Source organism: Amblyomma mixtum, chromosome 3, assembly GCF_055824585.1.
Source record: "Amblyomma mixtum isolate Tamu chromosome 3, ASM5582458v1, whole genome shotgun sequence".
Classification (NCBI taxonomy): domain Eukaryota; kingdom Metazoa; phylum Arthropoda; class Arachnida; order Ixodida; family Ixodidae; genus Amblyomma; species Amblyomma mixtum.
The window spans coordinates 133,383,535-133,399,207 of NC_143014.1; the positions used below are offsets into that span (position 1 = coordinate 133,383,535).

Consider the following 15,673-nt stretch of genomic DNA (forward strand, 5'->3'; position numbering starts at 1 on the left):
CGTAATCACTGGGCCGCTTCGGAGCCATACGTCTCACTCACTCGACTGCAACGAGATGTCTGGCGAAGGAGCGGCAATGTAGCTGCCACCGCCGACGCGCGCGCGCTCTACCGCTACTGTGTGACGTCACGGTTGCTATGCACAGCTGCGCCCCCACTGGCGCGCCGGTTGCTAAGGAGGGGAGGAGGTTGCGCTTTTACTTTCTCCTTTCCAACCTCCTACTCCTTTGCTTTCGCAGCTTAAATGGTGTCCACTGCTGGTTATAACGGACAAGGGCGACGGCGACGCCGCGAAATGCAGGAACGGGCGCCTAAGAGCTGCGCTCTAAAAACAACCACATGCCGCCGGAGGGAACCGAACCCACGACCTCCGAATTATCCGTACGGTGCTCTACCAACTGAGCTACGGCTGTCAGATCTGCTTTCGGGGGCACTTATGTTTTACAAGTGACCTAACTTTCAGAGTGTTCATCAGCGCCACGTGGGTGGCACTGATATGTGTGTGTGCGTCGTATATATATATATATATATATATATATATATCGATCCGGTGAAACATGAAAGAAGGTGGCCCGACGCATACTGAAAGAACGAACAATATAATTCTGACGTTTCGACCAGGGTCTGGTCCATTCTAACGAACACCAGACCCTGTCCGGAACGTTGGAATAAAGTTGTTCCTTCTTTCACCATACGTCGATCCACCTGCTAGTGTGCGTGCGTGTGTGCGCGTCAATACAAGAAAGATCAGTGATAAAAACATATATCCCTATCGATGGTCATACCAGTCAGGAGAGCTGCTAGGCGAAAATATATGATCATTTCGTTCGTATAACAGCACGTGTTCACTGAGTTTTCGGAGGGCTAAATTTAGCTCAAAGTAGAAGTAATGGTTTGCTACCAAAACATTAGCAACCTGGGTGAAAAATAGCGCGCATATTTGAATCGAAGAAACCAAACGGACAGCGGAAGGCTACGAGTGTAACTAGCCAAACTACGACCCTTACCTCGGAAACCACCCTTTAGCTGACGTTGATTCAAGTAGTGACAACAACCGGGCAGGCTGGCCGAACCGAAGCAAAGGAAACTCCTAGCTGAGCGAATTTGTGTGCGAATACGAAAAAATAACTGTTTCGGCGGTGGCGGCAGTAGCGCGGACACTTGGCAAGCCCATAAGAATCATCACATTTTCTGTTGTGCAAGTTGGAATTTTTGTTCAAATTAACGCCTGCAACTTGCACCTCTAACAGTGATGCAAGTTGCGGTAACGAAAAGAAGATAGTTTGTACGTGTTGAACTGACTAGCAATGGTTGCCTAGCGTGTGTATAGGACGGCTTTCTGTTAAAATTTATGCCGCGTCCTATGTTGGCAGCCTGTAAACGGGTGTGAACTATCACGGAAGTTTGCGAGAAATGTGCTGTTTATGAGGAATCAGGAGAAGGCAGGAGATGGGTGAGGTGATTTCGGGGTGGCGAGTTGAGCGACGGTTCATAATGCGGAGAGACCGGACAATGCCGGTTCTGCCGCTTTCCTTCTCACGCTAGTTAAGCTTCAAACAGAAAATGCGCGAACGCCATAGAATTGCGTGTGCGTAGTGATTCTCTTTCTCAATGAGGTCAGGCATGATAACTGAAAATCACTCGTTCAGGTGGTAAAAATAAAAATTATCAATGCACGCTACGACGGTTGCACACTGTAAAATGGCGGAAGGAAGGAGCGGAAGAATAAGCGGTTTTTCTACCGTGCACGGGGGGAGAGGGTTGAGGGTATAAAAAAATGAAGGAGAAAATAGAATGGGCGGAAAGAAAGATAAACAGAACAAAACGTCACGAAAATAACGCCCTCCTAAGTAACCTATGCATAGGATTACAGCGAATGATTAAGCTCCTGAACAAGTGATACAGTAGATAGAGCTCATGAATGAACGCCAAGAAATGCAGTACTCAACAGTCTAGCCAGGGAAGAACAGTTTAAGCTACGTAGTGAGGTATTGAATGTAGGTGAAGAATGCATCCATCCAGACCGAACAGTCATTGCAGGTACTGACCAGAGAATAAACGATAGTCTGACAATAAGGATTAGTTGCGATTCATTTGACTAAAACCCTCAAATTAGGAAAAATGACTGTTTATTTAGCAATATCCCTGAAAGGGAAAATGGACAACCGGTGCATCGTGAAAGTACCCGAGTATGAAGCGGTAGCATCAGGACTAGCAAAAAAAAAAAATAAAGCTTCATATGAGTCAAAAGAGAGTGCTGCACGGGATAGCAAGCGATAGAAGCAACGTTAGGACACGGAAAGAGAGCAGCGTGGCTTATATATAATAAACGGCGAAGCCTCGGACAAGGGTTGGGAGGAAAGCCCTGGCCCGTCGACAAACGTTTCCGCAAAAGGACTTGTCTTCGTCTGGGAAGAGGACAGGTCCGCCAATGAAGACAAGTTTTATTGTCGAAACGTTGCCTAGCGCGCTGATTCTCTCTCTATCTCCCTGCCGTTTTTTTTTAAGACCGTAGTGCCGAGAATCCTGACGTTTTCTCTATTCATGCAAAAAGCATGAGTTTTTAACATCTGAGGTGCAATTGTCTTAACAGAGTGCTCAGGGGATGAGGGAATCAGGTTAGAGTGAGAAAGTGGACTCCAAGGGAGGAAAAACGGCAAAGAATCTTTTAAAGTCATGCGCACAAAAATTTTGCTAACATAGCGTGGCCGTATTGGACGGAAGAAAGACACGAAAGATCACTGAGAGAGTCGTTTGCCTTTTAGGGAGAATAAACTCGCTCTTAATGCTGATGCAAATAACTTGTGAAACGCTTCCAAACAAGTTTCACAGGCAGCGAAAGGCTGGCAAAATAAAAGCTAGCAGTATACTAGCTTCAAGGTCGAGGCTTTGACCGCAGAGACGTATCGGCTACTGTAGCCGCTTTGCGTTTCACGTTCCTTTACTACAACGGGGCAAAGAAATTTCATCACGAGTTTAGCATCGTTGACTGTCACCGACGCAAAATGGCAAATTTAAGGTGCGTTCGTGAGTAAAAACGATATCATGCCGTTACGAATCATCAATAGCTGGTTGACACCAGATGTAACATCCGCTAGGAAAAACAACGTGCTGTTTCAGAACTTTGTTCCATGTTTATACGCGCTATTCAGAGCGCGTAGTGCCGAATAATTACCCATTCACACTCGCTGTGAACAACAAGAAACAGCTACAAAATACGCATATGTAAAATTGCACTTACTTGTTCTGTGAGTAATCCATTGGGGCAGTCCTTTAGAAAGCCTTTGTACCTGCACGAAAAAAAAAGCACAGAAAACAGCAGGAAGAAAATTAAAGAGTCCATAATGCGTGAAAAATGCGGTGCAGGCGTTCTTGTCGGCGAGAATCGATTAGTTCTCAATCTTCTTCCACTGATACTATGCACACTCGCCGTTCTCCTTTCGAACCTCTGCTTTCTACGGAACTGCCATGCGCACGTTCGCTTCCCATGAAAGACCTTCGAACAGCTCCCTTTTTTTTTTCTTTTTGTGCCAGTACATACACTCAATAATTCTTGTTGTTGCTGTTGTGTTTTTTTTTTAACATATCTAAACTGTACCCCCAGGCACTTTCATGAGAGAGTTGAGCTTTTTCCATCGAGGCCGTATGTAAACGTAAACCACCGCTTGCGTTACAATGCACACAGGTCCAGCTGCACGTTACAGTAAAGCGTACATTCTGCAATCATTAGTGATGTCACAGATATGATAAAACTAGCAGGTTTGACCATCTCACCACACTTAAAAATTTCGTGCATAAAAAAAAAGACTCTCTGCATTAACTGGGATCCTCACATCATAACTCTGAAATTGTCACGTTCACGATTGTTGAGAACGTCTAGTAATTGGTTCTAATTTACGAACTTAAAAAAAAACTGCGCGCGCATGCCAGCCAGCTTTTGAAATTGTTTTCGCGTGTTTAATCAGCAAAATGTTTTATGCAGCCTGCAGGATTTTCAATTCGCGCTATTGGTCAAATTACTAAGCAGACTTCGGTGTATACGGGTACATGAGGCGAATAACTGGCTACATGTGGGCGGGACGTAAGCATGACTGCATCGAAAACAGTGAAAGGATATCTAATCATAACAGCCAACGAAAACCTCACACTCCAGTGATGAAACGCGCATCTATGTGTGAGTTCTTTTGTGTTCCCTCAGTATTTCTCCTGATTGACTGTTATAATTATCCACTGCTCGTGCACCGGCCAACCACGGAGTGCTCTCACTTGAGGAAAATTTGGCAAATCTGGGGCCAGTGCTAACAAAACTCTTGCGCAGGATCGCATCACGATTGGCGGGTGCATGATACTAATTACCGGTTAAGCTATTCAGCGGCACGGAAGCCAAATTTATGGAAGCTAAACGATAAACACATCAGCCAATAACAAAATTTACTTAAGAGAAGTTCTGTAACTAACCACGCATAATATTTGGTCAAAGGACGCCGTATTAGACGGAAAGAAGACCCTTGAACTACATTTTGCAACAATTTTTTTTTCACGATTCATCCTTTCGCCGGACTACTAGATTTATTGATACCATTTCTGGCCACAAAAGTGATAGCTAGCATGCGTCGCTTGCCGCGGGCTCTTGTCCTATTATGGCGGCAAAAAAAAGATAAAGTGAAATAAGAAAATAGTATTACAATATAAAAAAAAAATTACACTTCTGCCTTTTCCGAACTGCTGAGGAGCCTCAATCGCCGAAGTCGGCCCGTCTGCGATCCACATGTAAATAATGCACCAAGGCTGGATATGACTAAAGCGTTGTGAAGTACCAACGCAGGCCGGCAATTTGTTTCTTATCTGCATAAACACTCCTTCACCCCGAATTTCAGCACCTGGGGACGCATTGGTAGATTTTTTCATACAGGTTGGGTTCGAAGGTAGGCGTCGTTGGTAAAATGGCCGACCACGATGCGACAACCTAGGAACAGGCAAACCATAAACCAATGTTGTGCAGAAAGCTGTTTGGATACGCTTTGTGTTCACCAGTCACATTATTTGACGGGTGTTCTACAGGCGGCCTTCATTGCCTGCTTGATTTTTTGTTCTTCTATATTAAGGAACCATGCTGAAAATAATTTCTAGCGCGTTTTATTAGAAAGCATAAAAAATATTCGTGATGCGGAGTACATAGCAGCAGTCAAAAAGACTGTGTGTTTATTTTTTTTATTTCTGCTCTGAGAACGCTTCGAATAAAGCATTTAATGCTTTAGGTACAGTACACCACTCGATTATGTAAAAAATTCACATTTATTCTGGCTAACAACAAGAAAACATAAAAATTAGCAAAAATCGGCTATATATACTTAGACGTATTGAAGCCATAACAGCGGGGAAAACAGCAATGTACTGCCACTAGAAACTAGAGAAACAACTACGAACATGCCTTGAAGGTGCATTGTTTGTTACGGAAAGTTTGATATAGATGATGGCAATTTTTTTTTATTTTATTTGTCTTTTTGACTCAATGACGAGCTGTGAAGAAGCGAAAGAAAGCTCTACTCACCATTGCCGGACTTCTTTTTCTGTAACTGCAAGAGAAAAAAAAGAGAGAAAGAAAACGATAAACGTCACGTTTCAGTCACCATCGCCAAGCAATGAACGGCTCATGCTTATTCCGCTTCCCTCTGCCATTACTATGAAAGGGAGAGCAGCGTTTGTGCAGCAACCCGGAAAAGCAGCCAATTTATTATGTCTTTACGCTGCCCCGTCTGGGAGCATGCAAAGGACAATTCTTCCCTTTGCTCCTCGTTTTCGCCGCTTCGGACTCATTTCGTCTTGCGCGGACCTCTTTCCTCATATCCACCTTCCCCCCTCGTCGCCTGATGAGCCGCGTTCCGAGCCCTCGCTTTCTTTCCTTTCTTTATTTCTTCTTTTTCCGGCGCCGAACCCTTGCTTTTGGCTGCCCGGTCCGGGCCGGCCCGGATTACGTGCCTACACATCTCGCCCCTGGGTCAACAAGCCCCCCCCCCCCCCCCCCTACCATTTTATCTTTCTAGTTCCCCCCCCCCCCCCCTTCCTCCCTCTCTCTGATCTCGTCGAGCGCGCTTTCTCGCATCGGCGGAAAGACAAGAGCCCCCGGCACCGAACGCAATATCTGCGACCAGCGCATGTGCGCGCGTAAGCGGGGCTCAATACGGTGCCGGGGCCCCCGCACGGCGCTTTGCACGATCGCCACTGTACGCGCCAGCGCTCGTTTCTGGATATCCCTTTGCCTCCCCCACCACCGCACCGTCCGCATCCGAGCGGAACAAAAAACCTGCTCTCGATTACGCTGGCGTCTGCTCTGCGTGTGCCAGCCACCTTCGCCCCGCCTTATTGGCTGCCGGAAACTACGGGGCGAGGCACCACCCGAATGGTATTGCGAGGAGTGTGCGGGGCAAAAGGCAAAACCATAGAAGGGATAAAAAGGCGCGATGGGAAGAAACGGGAAGAAGCGGCCGAATTGTCGGGGGAGTTACACACGGCTCAAGAGCGCGGGTTGGAATACAAACTGGCGCCAAATGCGTGTCCTCGTTGTTTCCCCTATGCTTATAGGGCACGAAAACGCGTACAGGGGCTAAAATACCAAATGTTGCGGCAGCTGATTTGCTTTTTCATCCACGTAAGATTATTCATAGGAGAGACGTGATTTTGCCGCTGCTCTCGTTTACTGTACCTTGTTTTGGGATGGCTTTGAGTGACGCCGCGCAAAAAACATCGCTCTTTTTTTTTCTTGATTCTGCACCGAAACAAAAAACGTAAAAAGGCATGCTGCGACGCATGCTTTAAAAAGAGACTATACACAACTGCTGTGTATTGCTATCTACGATGTGGTAGGATTCGAAAATTATAGCACAAAATAAACACAGCGTGGTAAACAAGACACGATACAGGAACGGAAAATACAGTACTTTACAACCTTGTAGAAAGTGTAAGACTTGGCATAAAAGAAATCGTGTTTAACACGACCCGCACCCTCGTGCAAACTGCTCAGGTGACCGCAGCTTGTTGCAAAAGAGCATGACAAGAAAGTCGACACGCTTTGCTACGCCAGTACTTCTGATATAAATGTGAGCGGTATTCTGAAGCGACATATACACCTGTTATAGTATAAGTGATGCTCTCTTATGATTCGAAGCGTATGGCCTGGGGGTTACAGTCAGAAATCCGAAGATAATGTGTTCGAATGCTGGTTTGTTCATGATTCTTCTTGTTTCTTTTTTGGTGCTACACATTTGAGCAGTGCTTTCAAAATATATTTCGCTCGAAATTGCCTCATTGATGACGCTTCCAGTAGTTTTCATCTTTCAGCAGCTCCTTTAGTTGACAACCTGTTGCTCCCCGAAGCGATTATTTGCTTGAGAATGAACAGTTAAACCTTCTGTATTTACTCCCGAATAGGAACAGTTCATCCCGAGTAAGGACCAGCTTTCGCCTTTTTTTGTTTTTTTTTTATGCGCCAGCATTACTGGTCACGGTGAGCGATTTCAACGACCTGTGTGTGGTCCTTGGTGTGGTCTTTGGTGTGATCCTGTGTGGTCACAGGAATAGAAAGAATCCCAGAAAGAAAACTTGCACCGACCGGATTCGAACCCAGGAATTTCCAAGGGGAAGCGAGTACGCAAACTCACAGCCACGACGAGTGTCACATTATTTGCTGGTTAATGGTGAACACAGTCTGCGCTTAAAGACAGCAGCAGTGGCGGCGGTCCGTTCCATGACGTCATCCTAGGTGGACAAGGAGAGGGGCAGGACAGGGTTAATTGGAGAGACATGGGAGAGGGCTTTGCCCTGCAGTGGGCGTAGTCAGGCTGGTGATGATGAATATAGGTGGCCCGAGCGAACAGAAGGTGGATAACGTATACAAACTCCGCCTCCATTGACGTCATGGAAAGATACCGCGCGCTCATTTATGAAAGCTCCGCGCGTCGCCCAGTCGCATCGGCCTCTATCCAATTATGGACCAGGCAAAATGAACAATACCCTGGCACATATACGCCGCTATTGCGAATAAACGAAACAAAAGATGAAAATGTTGCGGGGTGAACACAACGGTGGTGGCATTGCGGGCAGTGGTTCAGCAAAAGTTATGAGTTCATAAAATAAGGTGTTTGAAATGCCTAACAAAAGGTGTTTGCAGTGGTTTGAAATTAGAAAAGTAGTCATTTGTGTGCTGAACTGCTTGCTAGAGCATTCAAACCTTGCCCTTTCAGAGCATGACCTGTCATTTTTTTTTCTCTTCAAGTGTGGCGGTATGGAGGGAGATTGGAAATATGAAGTTTCCGGTCTACAAGCTCGATAGCGAATAAACCAGCGAGTTCACTCGGGTAACACCCGGAAATCAGTGAACAGGCATGCCTCCTAAAGTCACCAGTTGTGTTCGCCTCTATTCTACTTTTTTTATTTTTTGAGGACGCTACCACGCCACTGGATATGACAGGAGGGACGAGCGGAAGGGAGTGCGACCGCAGCGAGCGCGAGTCGCCAAGTGAGGTGAGAGAACTGCGGCTCCAGTGGCCACGCGGGCGTCCCGTGTTATGCCGCTGCTCTCCGGCCTAATGGAGCTCACCTCTGTCGAGCTCAGATAAAGTCCCACGCTCCCTTTCCCCTGCGCCCTCTTTCAGCCGCCGCGATGATCTCGTTCGCTTTCGCTCTGATCTCAAGCGCCGCCGGTCCCTCAGTGGGGCGCGCACGCTTTGGATGAAGGCCGCGGCGAAGCGTTCTCCCCCGCTTCTTGATGAATTCCGAGCGAGTTTGCATCCAATTAGACGCGCGGCGAACGAGCCAGAGTGGGCAGCGGCTGTGTGGGAGCTTTTCGAACAGCTCGACGAGATTACGGCTGCACGTGTTCGGTGAATGTCCCCCCTTATTCGTTGTTTTTATTCTTGCTCCTGCCAGGCACGGCTTTACCTCCCGCTGGTGGGTACCGCCTCTTAAGTGACCCTAAAGCAGCGTCGCCAGCTCAGAAGGCCCTGAATGCCCATCCTTGAAGGGGGGCACTCAAAAGGCTGCTCGGCGAGGCCTCACGCCAGAGCGTAAAGCATTGGGAGCTGGCGTGCTCGGTGAACAGGAGGCACCTAATGCGCTATGAAACAGGCGATGCTTGTCAAGTCTAACTTTCACGTCTTGTACACTCTAAACCGAAGGGAGTAAGCTGTCATTTAGGGGACTCTCTTTTATAAAAGGAATTGCGCTAGACGACCGTTTACTCCCTTTATACTACAATATAGGCGTATTCGTGATTAGAGTGTACAGTTCTGTGCGGCACAGCGTGTGCTGTCTCGGCGTTATTGAGGTGTCCTCTATTACGTGTAGAAAGGTCGTTACTTTCAAACTCCCCCCCCCCCCCCCCCAAAAAAAAAAAGCGTCTCCTCTTTCACCTTACACACTCAAATTTCTTCGAGCAAAAACTGCTTTGTCTTAGCTTTCAGCCGCCTATAGAATTATAGCATTCTGAACTTATCAACAAAACCGTCTTGAGTTTTTGTTTTGCTTATTTTAGATGTTTGACTAGTATTTTCCTAGTATATATATGCAAGTATATATTGCCAGCGTCACCTAATGCAATGTTGTAACCCTGCCGGCAATTTTTAACAAAAGTGGGACCTTCCCTTTATACTTTCTTCACCTGATTTCTAATTGCCATTCCTTGCTTTCTTCACTTTTCTTCACTGTTTCGTTTGTTTTGGACACTTTTATGTCCGTGCTGTACGGAATGAACCAAATCAGTATCCGGCTACGGCACATCATTGTGAATTGATATTTTGTCTAACACGTTCACCCCCAGAAAGTAAACGATTCTGATTCTGAACTTTTGAAAAGCAGAGCGGCCGAATGGTACTGCTTGTTGGATGTTAACCCTGACATCACCGGCGGAAGCCGCCAACGCTAAAGGGACGAAAGAATGAATAGAGAAATGCATCTTTAGAAAGTAGGCTCCAGTACTGGATATTTGTTTTCGGTTAAGACTCCACAAAGTGTTTAATCTCACGGATGCTAAAACTGCCGCTATCATTCACCGGGTTGACACGGCAGCTATGCTTATCGCAAATCTACGAACGGATTTTTTTTCGCCGTAGCACTGGGAGAATGCTTTGAACTTACAACTTTAAACTAGAGAAATGAACATGGCGAGTTAGTATGTGACTCTTTGTGAAGAGGGTTGTGTATCCGAACCGTGTCCCGCAGGAGTACAGGCGCAACATTTTTGCGTGTTGGTGTTTCTGCCTTGAAAGACTCCTACAGGGGCAGTAACCTTGGAAATGAGCTCTGAAATCCAGACTGCAGCGTGACTAACTGGTAGATTACATTTTTACCGTCAGTTTTTGTTTCGGTCTGTCCTTGCCCTGCATAATGTCACATTCAAGCTGCTGTGACGTCAGAGATCACGTGGGCTGAGAAATATCTGACGCGAAGTTAAGCTTGTCTGCTCGCGCCTTCACCATTTGCCAAAAAGCAGCCTACAAAACGTTCCATGTTACCGACTGTAGACAGGACACAGGGACGCCGAAATTTTTTAAGACGATGGCGTTAAGGGTCGTTAGCGTTAAGGGTCGGCGTCATTGGCCGTAACAAAAAATCCCAATAGAAACAAAGAATAAACAAAATTCAGCTGGTAAGAAAATTGGGTTCATTTGGGTGGCAATCCAACCCATACCTTCGGACTGCGGGACGGGCACGCAACCTATAGGCGACTGGGGCTCTTTGATTGAAGCTGAAGAACAGTGGACCTAGTCTTTGACTTAGGAGTCTTAGGGACATGTATTGATGTGTACATGATTAATGATTAGTTTGGTAATTAGCGCTTAGGTAATTCAGTAGGCGATGCGAACGAAAACCAATAATGCGATCGCGTTTAAATCTTAAAGACAAAGCTTAAGCATCCCCAAATTTTGTTCTGCTCATATTTAACGACACACTATGTCGACTTCCGTGCGGATAGAAATGTCGAAGCTGCTGAGCGGAAATACTGAAAGTCGTACTAAATAACCTTGCACTCAACGGCTGCGACTGCAACTTGCTAAAAGGCATCCCACCCCAATACGTTGAGATAACCAAGGATGCGTTCTGTCAGGAATTGTGTTTCGCGTCTGTACCTCTTTAGCGAAACCATGAAGTAGTTTTAGATGACGGTGCCGTTTCTTTGTCACTGGCACCTTCATTTATTTACCACTGCTAACGTGGTAGAAGATACAGGAGATTTCGTGGCGAAGCACACGAAACGCGCCCAATCACTGGACAATCATGCGCTACTATGCTGTGGCATTTTTGTATCTTAATATTTTCTGAAATCCTCGCGAACGTGCTTTCTTTTCTTTTGCCTACAAGGAGACCAATAAAATAGGGAACCTTATTTTCAGTGACACTGCACAGGTGCTCAGACAACATAGGTGGGGCCTTGCATGCGCAATTGAAGAAAACCTTGGAAGAGGAAGCGAGGTGTGTTTCGATGGCCTTCAAAAAAGGTTCAGCTCGTGAGTAATGAGCATGACTCATCAGCCAGGTGTTAGGACCGTACCCTGCGACCGGGCATGAACGTAATATCGCACCTTACGATCCTCGCAGGTCACTGGCTTCATGTTCGTGCATGACGGGAGAGACTGACAGAGACAAGCTCAGTCCCAACGCACAACATGCCATGCACGCAGCCGCATGCAAACGCATATTTCGTATAGCCGAGTAAGCGTAATGTCTAAAGAAAAAAAAAGTAAAGTTGAGAGTATTCTACCAACCATACTGTGACATACTGTGAGTTGTAGGTATAACAGGGCTGAGAGATGGAGAAGATTAGGAGTGTTTCTTTTTATTGCAATTGTATTGCTTTGCGAAAAGGTGTTTTGCTACCAAACTCCAAAAAGGGCCATAAATTGAACAGAAAAAAAAAATATCTGCGCTCTGCTCATTGCAGTGATTCGTATTCGTTACCTGAGTAGAAACAAAGGTCTAAAGCAAATCTCCTTTTCTTTTTTAGCAGCCTTCTTCAAAGAACTACCTTGTCTAATTTATACCGTTGTACCACCCTCAATGCGAAATGTCGGCTGTCTCGGCAAATACAATCGCTTCAAGCTATACTCGTATACAAATGAAGAAGAACCAACAACAACGGTACCAAGCTGCCACAGATGCACACTCTAGTAGGTGCAGACTTTCCAACTTTCTAATTGAACGTCAACAAGAACTTACTGACCTGAAAGCTTGCACTTATTTTCGCTAGGTTATTTTTGGTTTACGATTATATTGACGCGAGATTTCTTCGTAACTCTACGTAATTATTTGTGCTAGCAATATGAGAAATAAAATCATCATCAACGTAACTAACAAGCGCATTCGACGGACGTCGAGTAGAACAACAAGTTCCTTTGCCGAGTGACATTTATTCTCAGTCAAGCTGCAATCCAAAACAGCTAGCCACAGACAAGACAGACTGTAGGTAGAGGTCGATAGAAGAAGTCCTCGCCCGTGGCGCTAATGTATTGCGGGTTGCTAGCGACAGTCCTAAACTGACTTGAATATGCCATCTACTTGGGAATGAACAGAGAACGCCGAGAGAGCGTCGAATATTCGATATATAGTGTGCCAGCATGGCGCGTTATCATGCTGCATCCCCGCAGAGAAACAGTCTGCAGGCGAGACAGCGAGGGCGGGTAGGAGAGTAAATGGCTGCAGGTGCTTCTAGAGTCTACACGCGCATGTAATTTAGCGCGCTGTAAATGACATAGCGCGTGTATTTCAACATTTCCGCCTGCTTTTGAGATGCAGAAATGATACGTGAGCGAGGAACATGAGGTTTCAAAAATTATTAACTTTGCGGAAATAAAAAGAGCTTATTTTCCTCTTCGTAGTCGCATCACTTTACCAAACACATTGTCTAACCGTAGAAGCCACAGTACGTCATAATAACTGCAGCAACAAGTGATCTAAAAATACGGGCTTCTTACGAACACATACAAAAAAAAAATACGTTCCCTCCACTCACATCACCTATACTTAATTTAATGACCCACAACATGCTTGCGACAGCTCTATTTCGTGCCCTATAGCGCTCTCTCTAGAGTTTCGCTGATTGCGTAGTATATACTCCCCGCCCCTGCCCTTTCGTATACTTGCTTTTTTTCTGCAACGCCGGTCTCCTAGGTGCTCGCGAGCAGTAGACCAGATTCTTGATTAATCGTACTTCAACGCAAGAGCAGGTAAGGCAGCCCGGGTTCTCAAGTGGACGTTCGGCACGTGTGCCCCGTTCCGTTGGACCACCCAAACGAGGCTATAGCAGTTTCATGCGCCGTTCAAGGAACTCTGATGGCTGCAAATTGAAGCCCTGCTCCTTCGCTTAAGGGCCTCATACTTACCAACCTGGAGACGGAAGGGAAAAGAAAAAAAAAAAGAGATAGAGAGGAAAGCCGATTTTACTTGAACGTGCTCGAACCTTCGCCGCCACGTTTTCTTTTCGCCACTTCAGGTATCCATATTTTCTCCGCTTCTCTTTTAGTCCTTCTTTTGCGCTGTCATTAAAAACCGTAGCCCGTTAGTTTTCGCCCGTTGCGAGGCTATATACAAGGCACGCTTTCATTCAGCCAAGCTTTCACCTTCGCCCCCTCCCACCGTGTGTCTGTTTCCAAACCCCCCCCCCCCCCCCCCCCCCTGCCTTTTTACCTACCCTTCGCTGTTAATGGCGAGGCCTGCAAGCACGTTTTATTATGAGCACTTTAAATAAAACGCCGCACCTTCCTTATCTCCTAATGGCAGGACCATTATTCCCGGCAAAAAATGGGGGGGGGGGGGGGGGGGGGGTAGGAGGGGGAGTAGGAGGGGGGGATAAAAAATATACGAACGCGCAATTAGCGGGAAACGCGGTCTGAACGCAGCGAAATAACTGACTGTACAGCGTCAGAAAACAAATGCGCAGCAGCCTTCATCTACACATTTGTTACCTTTCATTGCCGCGGTACAGCCAGGTTTACGCGCAGCACCCCGCGGCATTAATTTATTGTCTCCTGGCAACGCAACGACCTCTCCCATTACGGAGCAATTTAATTAGAACTCGCGTGAAATATGCGCCCCCACTGCTGCCGGTAAGTGTGCGCCTTCAAACAGCTCGCGCTCAACGTTGTCAATGGGACCGGGGCAACGTCGGATCTCCGTTCTTTATTATTCATTTTTGAAGCCTGAATAAAATGAAACCCCGCGCGCGTTGCGACCAGGCATGGCGAAAGAAATAACGCTAGCCGCATGCAAAACGAGGGAAATACTGCCAGTGAGGAGATATAAACACGCGATTTTTTTTTTGCGATATAACGGCCGTTCGCAGAAAAAAAAATATAGAAAAACCAACACGAGAAATATCAAACGTGCGAATACTTTTGAATCTGCGTTTAGGATAGGCGTGATAACGCACTCGCGTGCAGCGACCATGTTAACGCGTGACTGAAAATGTTGCGAGCTGCATCGCCGGCCATTTAAAGGGTGATCAGTTCCTTGCCTTCGCAGTCTATCGCTAGGCATTGCAAGGCGGCGCAAAATGCGGGCTCTCACTTTCTCTAGCAAGAATTTATCGGGCACAGATTACTCAGAGAATGATCCAAAAGCATCTCTTGATATTTTGCCATGAGGTAAGTAAGTTTGTATTCGAAGATGTTAAAATGCAAAACAAAACAAAATAACGTGTAACGCTTTTTTTTCGGACTTCGTTCTTGAGGTTCAAGCTTGCCTCAGTGACTTCAACTAAAGAAAAAAAAAGCGAGTACCGAATGTCGAAGGAGAGGCGAGCTTACAAAACGTTTTGCAGCATGAGCGCCCGATAGTTTGGTGCTGGAGTCTTTCATGCCGATCGCAGCGCCGTTACACGCATTCTACAGGGACGAAGGAACAAGCTTTGACGAGGATGCGCAGCGCCTTCGCCGCTGCACCTGCCTGAGTATATCTAGAGGTTGAACGTCCGCTGTCAGCCCAAACCGCACGTTTCGCGTGTCTGCGTCACTATCCGAGGTATTCATGTGTCGTCACGGGCGCCATCTTGTGGCACAGTGCTCAGCTTCAGCAGTGAAAACGGGAGCAGGTAGCGATAAGTCGATTCGGATATGCTCGCAGCCTTTCATCGTGCCGCATGCACCCCAAAATGGAGCCCGGGTGGCGTATACGTTCTCTATAGTTGAAGTAAAAGTTTAACAGTCACTGACTAAGTCAGAGTAAAAAAATCACGTTTCGGAACCCATACGCGTTTCTTGTTCACAGTGAGGCTAAAAGGGCAAGCAGTCGAAACTTAAATACGCGGAATATAACGTAGTGATTGCGTGTACACGGGTGGCATCGTCCCTTCCTTCCGGTTCATATTATGAGGCGTTGTTAGGATGAATGATGACTGAATCAAAGAAGTGTCACCAATATTGTCTCTACAGTTACGCCCTGGAGACCGCTACCATTTTCATATGTGCCTTATTGAGAACGTAAAGCTGATAATTTCTTCTCGCGTTTCCGATGCTGCGCACGTGACAACAGCTCAGAAGAGAGAAGCACATTAGGGCACCTTCTCGCGATCCCATGCAGGAGTCGTCGACGAAGTGCGCAGGTGTTTCCCTGAGCACATTGCTTCCCGGTCGCCGCCTGACTTCCCGAAGCTCTGCGCCGCTGTTCGACTCCACGCTGCGGTGTCG

General features: G+C 46.5%; 1 protein-coding gene across 1 annotated transcript in view; it reads right to left on the minus strand.

The window, feature by feature from the left end:
• LOC149351984 (frequenin-1-like) overlaps positions 1–15,673 on the minus strand; it is a 214,672-nt gene that overhangs the window by 45,803 nt on the left and 153,196 nt on the right. The window contains exons 2-3 of the mRNA XM_089581216.1: positions 5,551–5,575; positions 3,241–3,289 (exon numbers count right to left, since the gene is read on the minus strand). Coding sequence (XP_089437342.1) covers positions 3,241–3,289; positions 5,551–5,575 — 74 coding nt within the window. The remainder of the gene's footprint in view (positions 1–3,240; positions 3,290–5,550; positions 5,576–15,673) is intronic.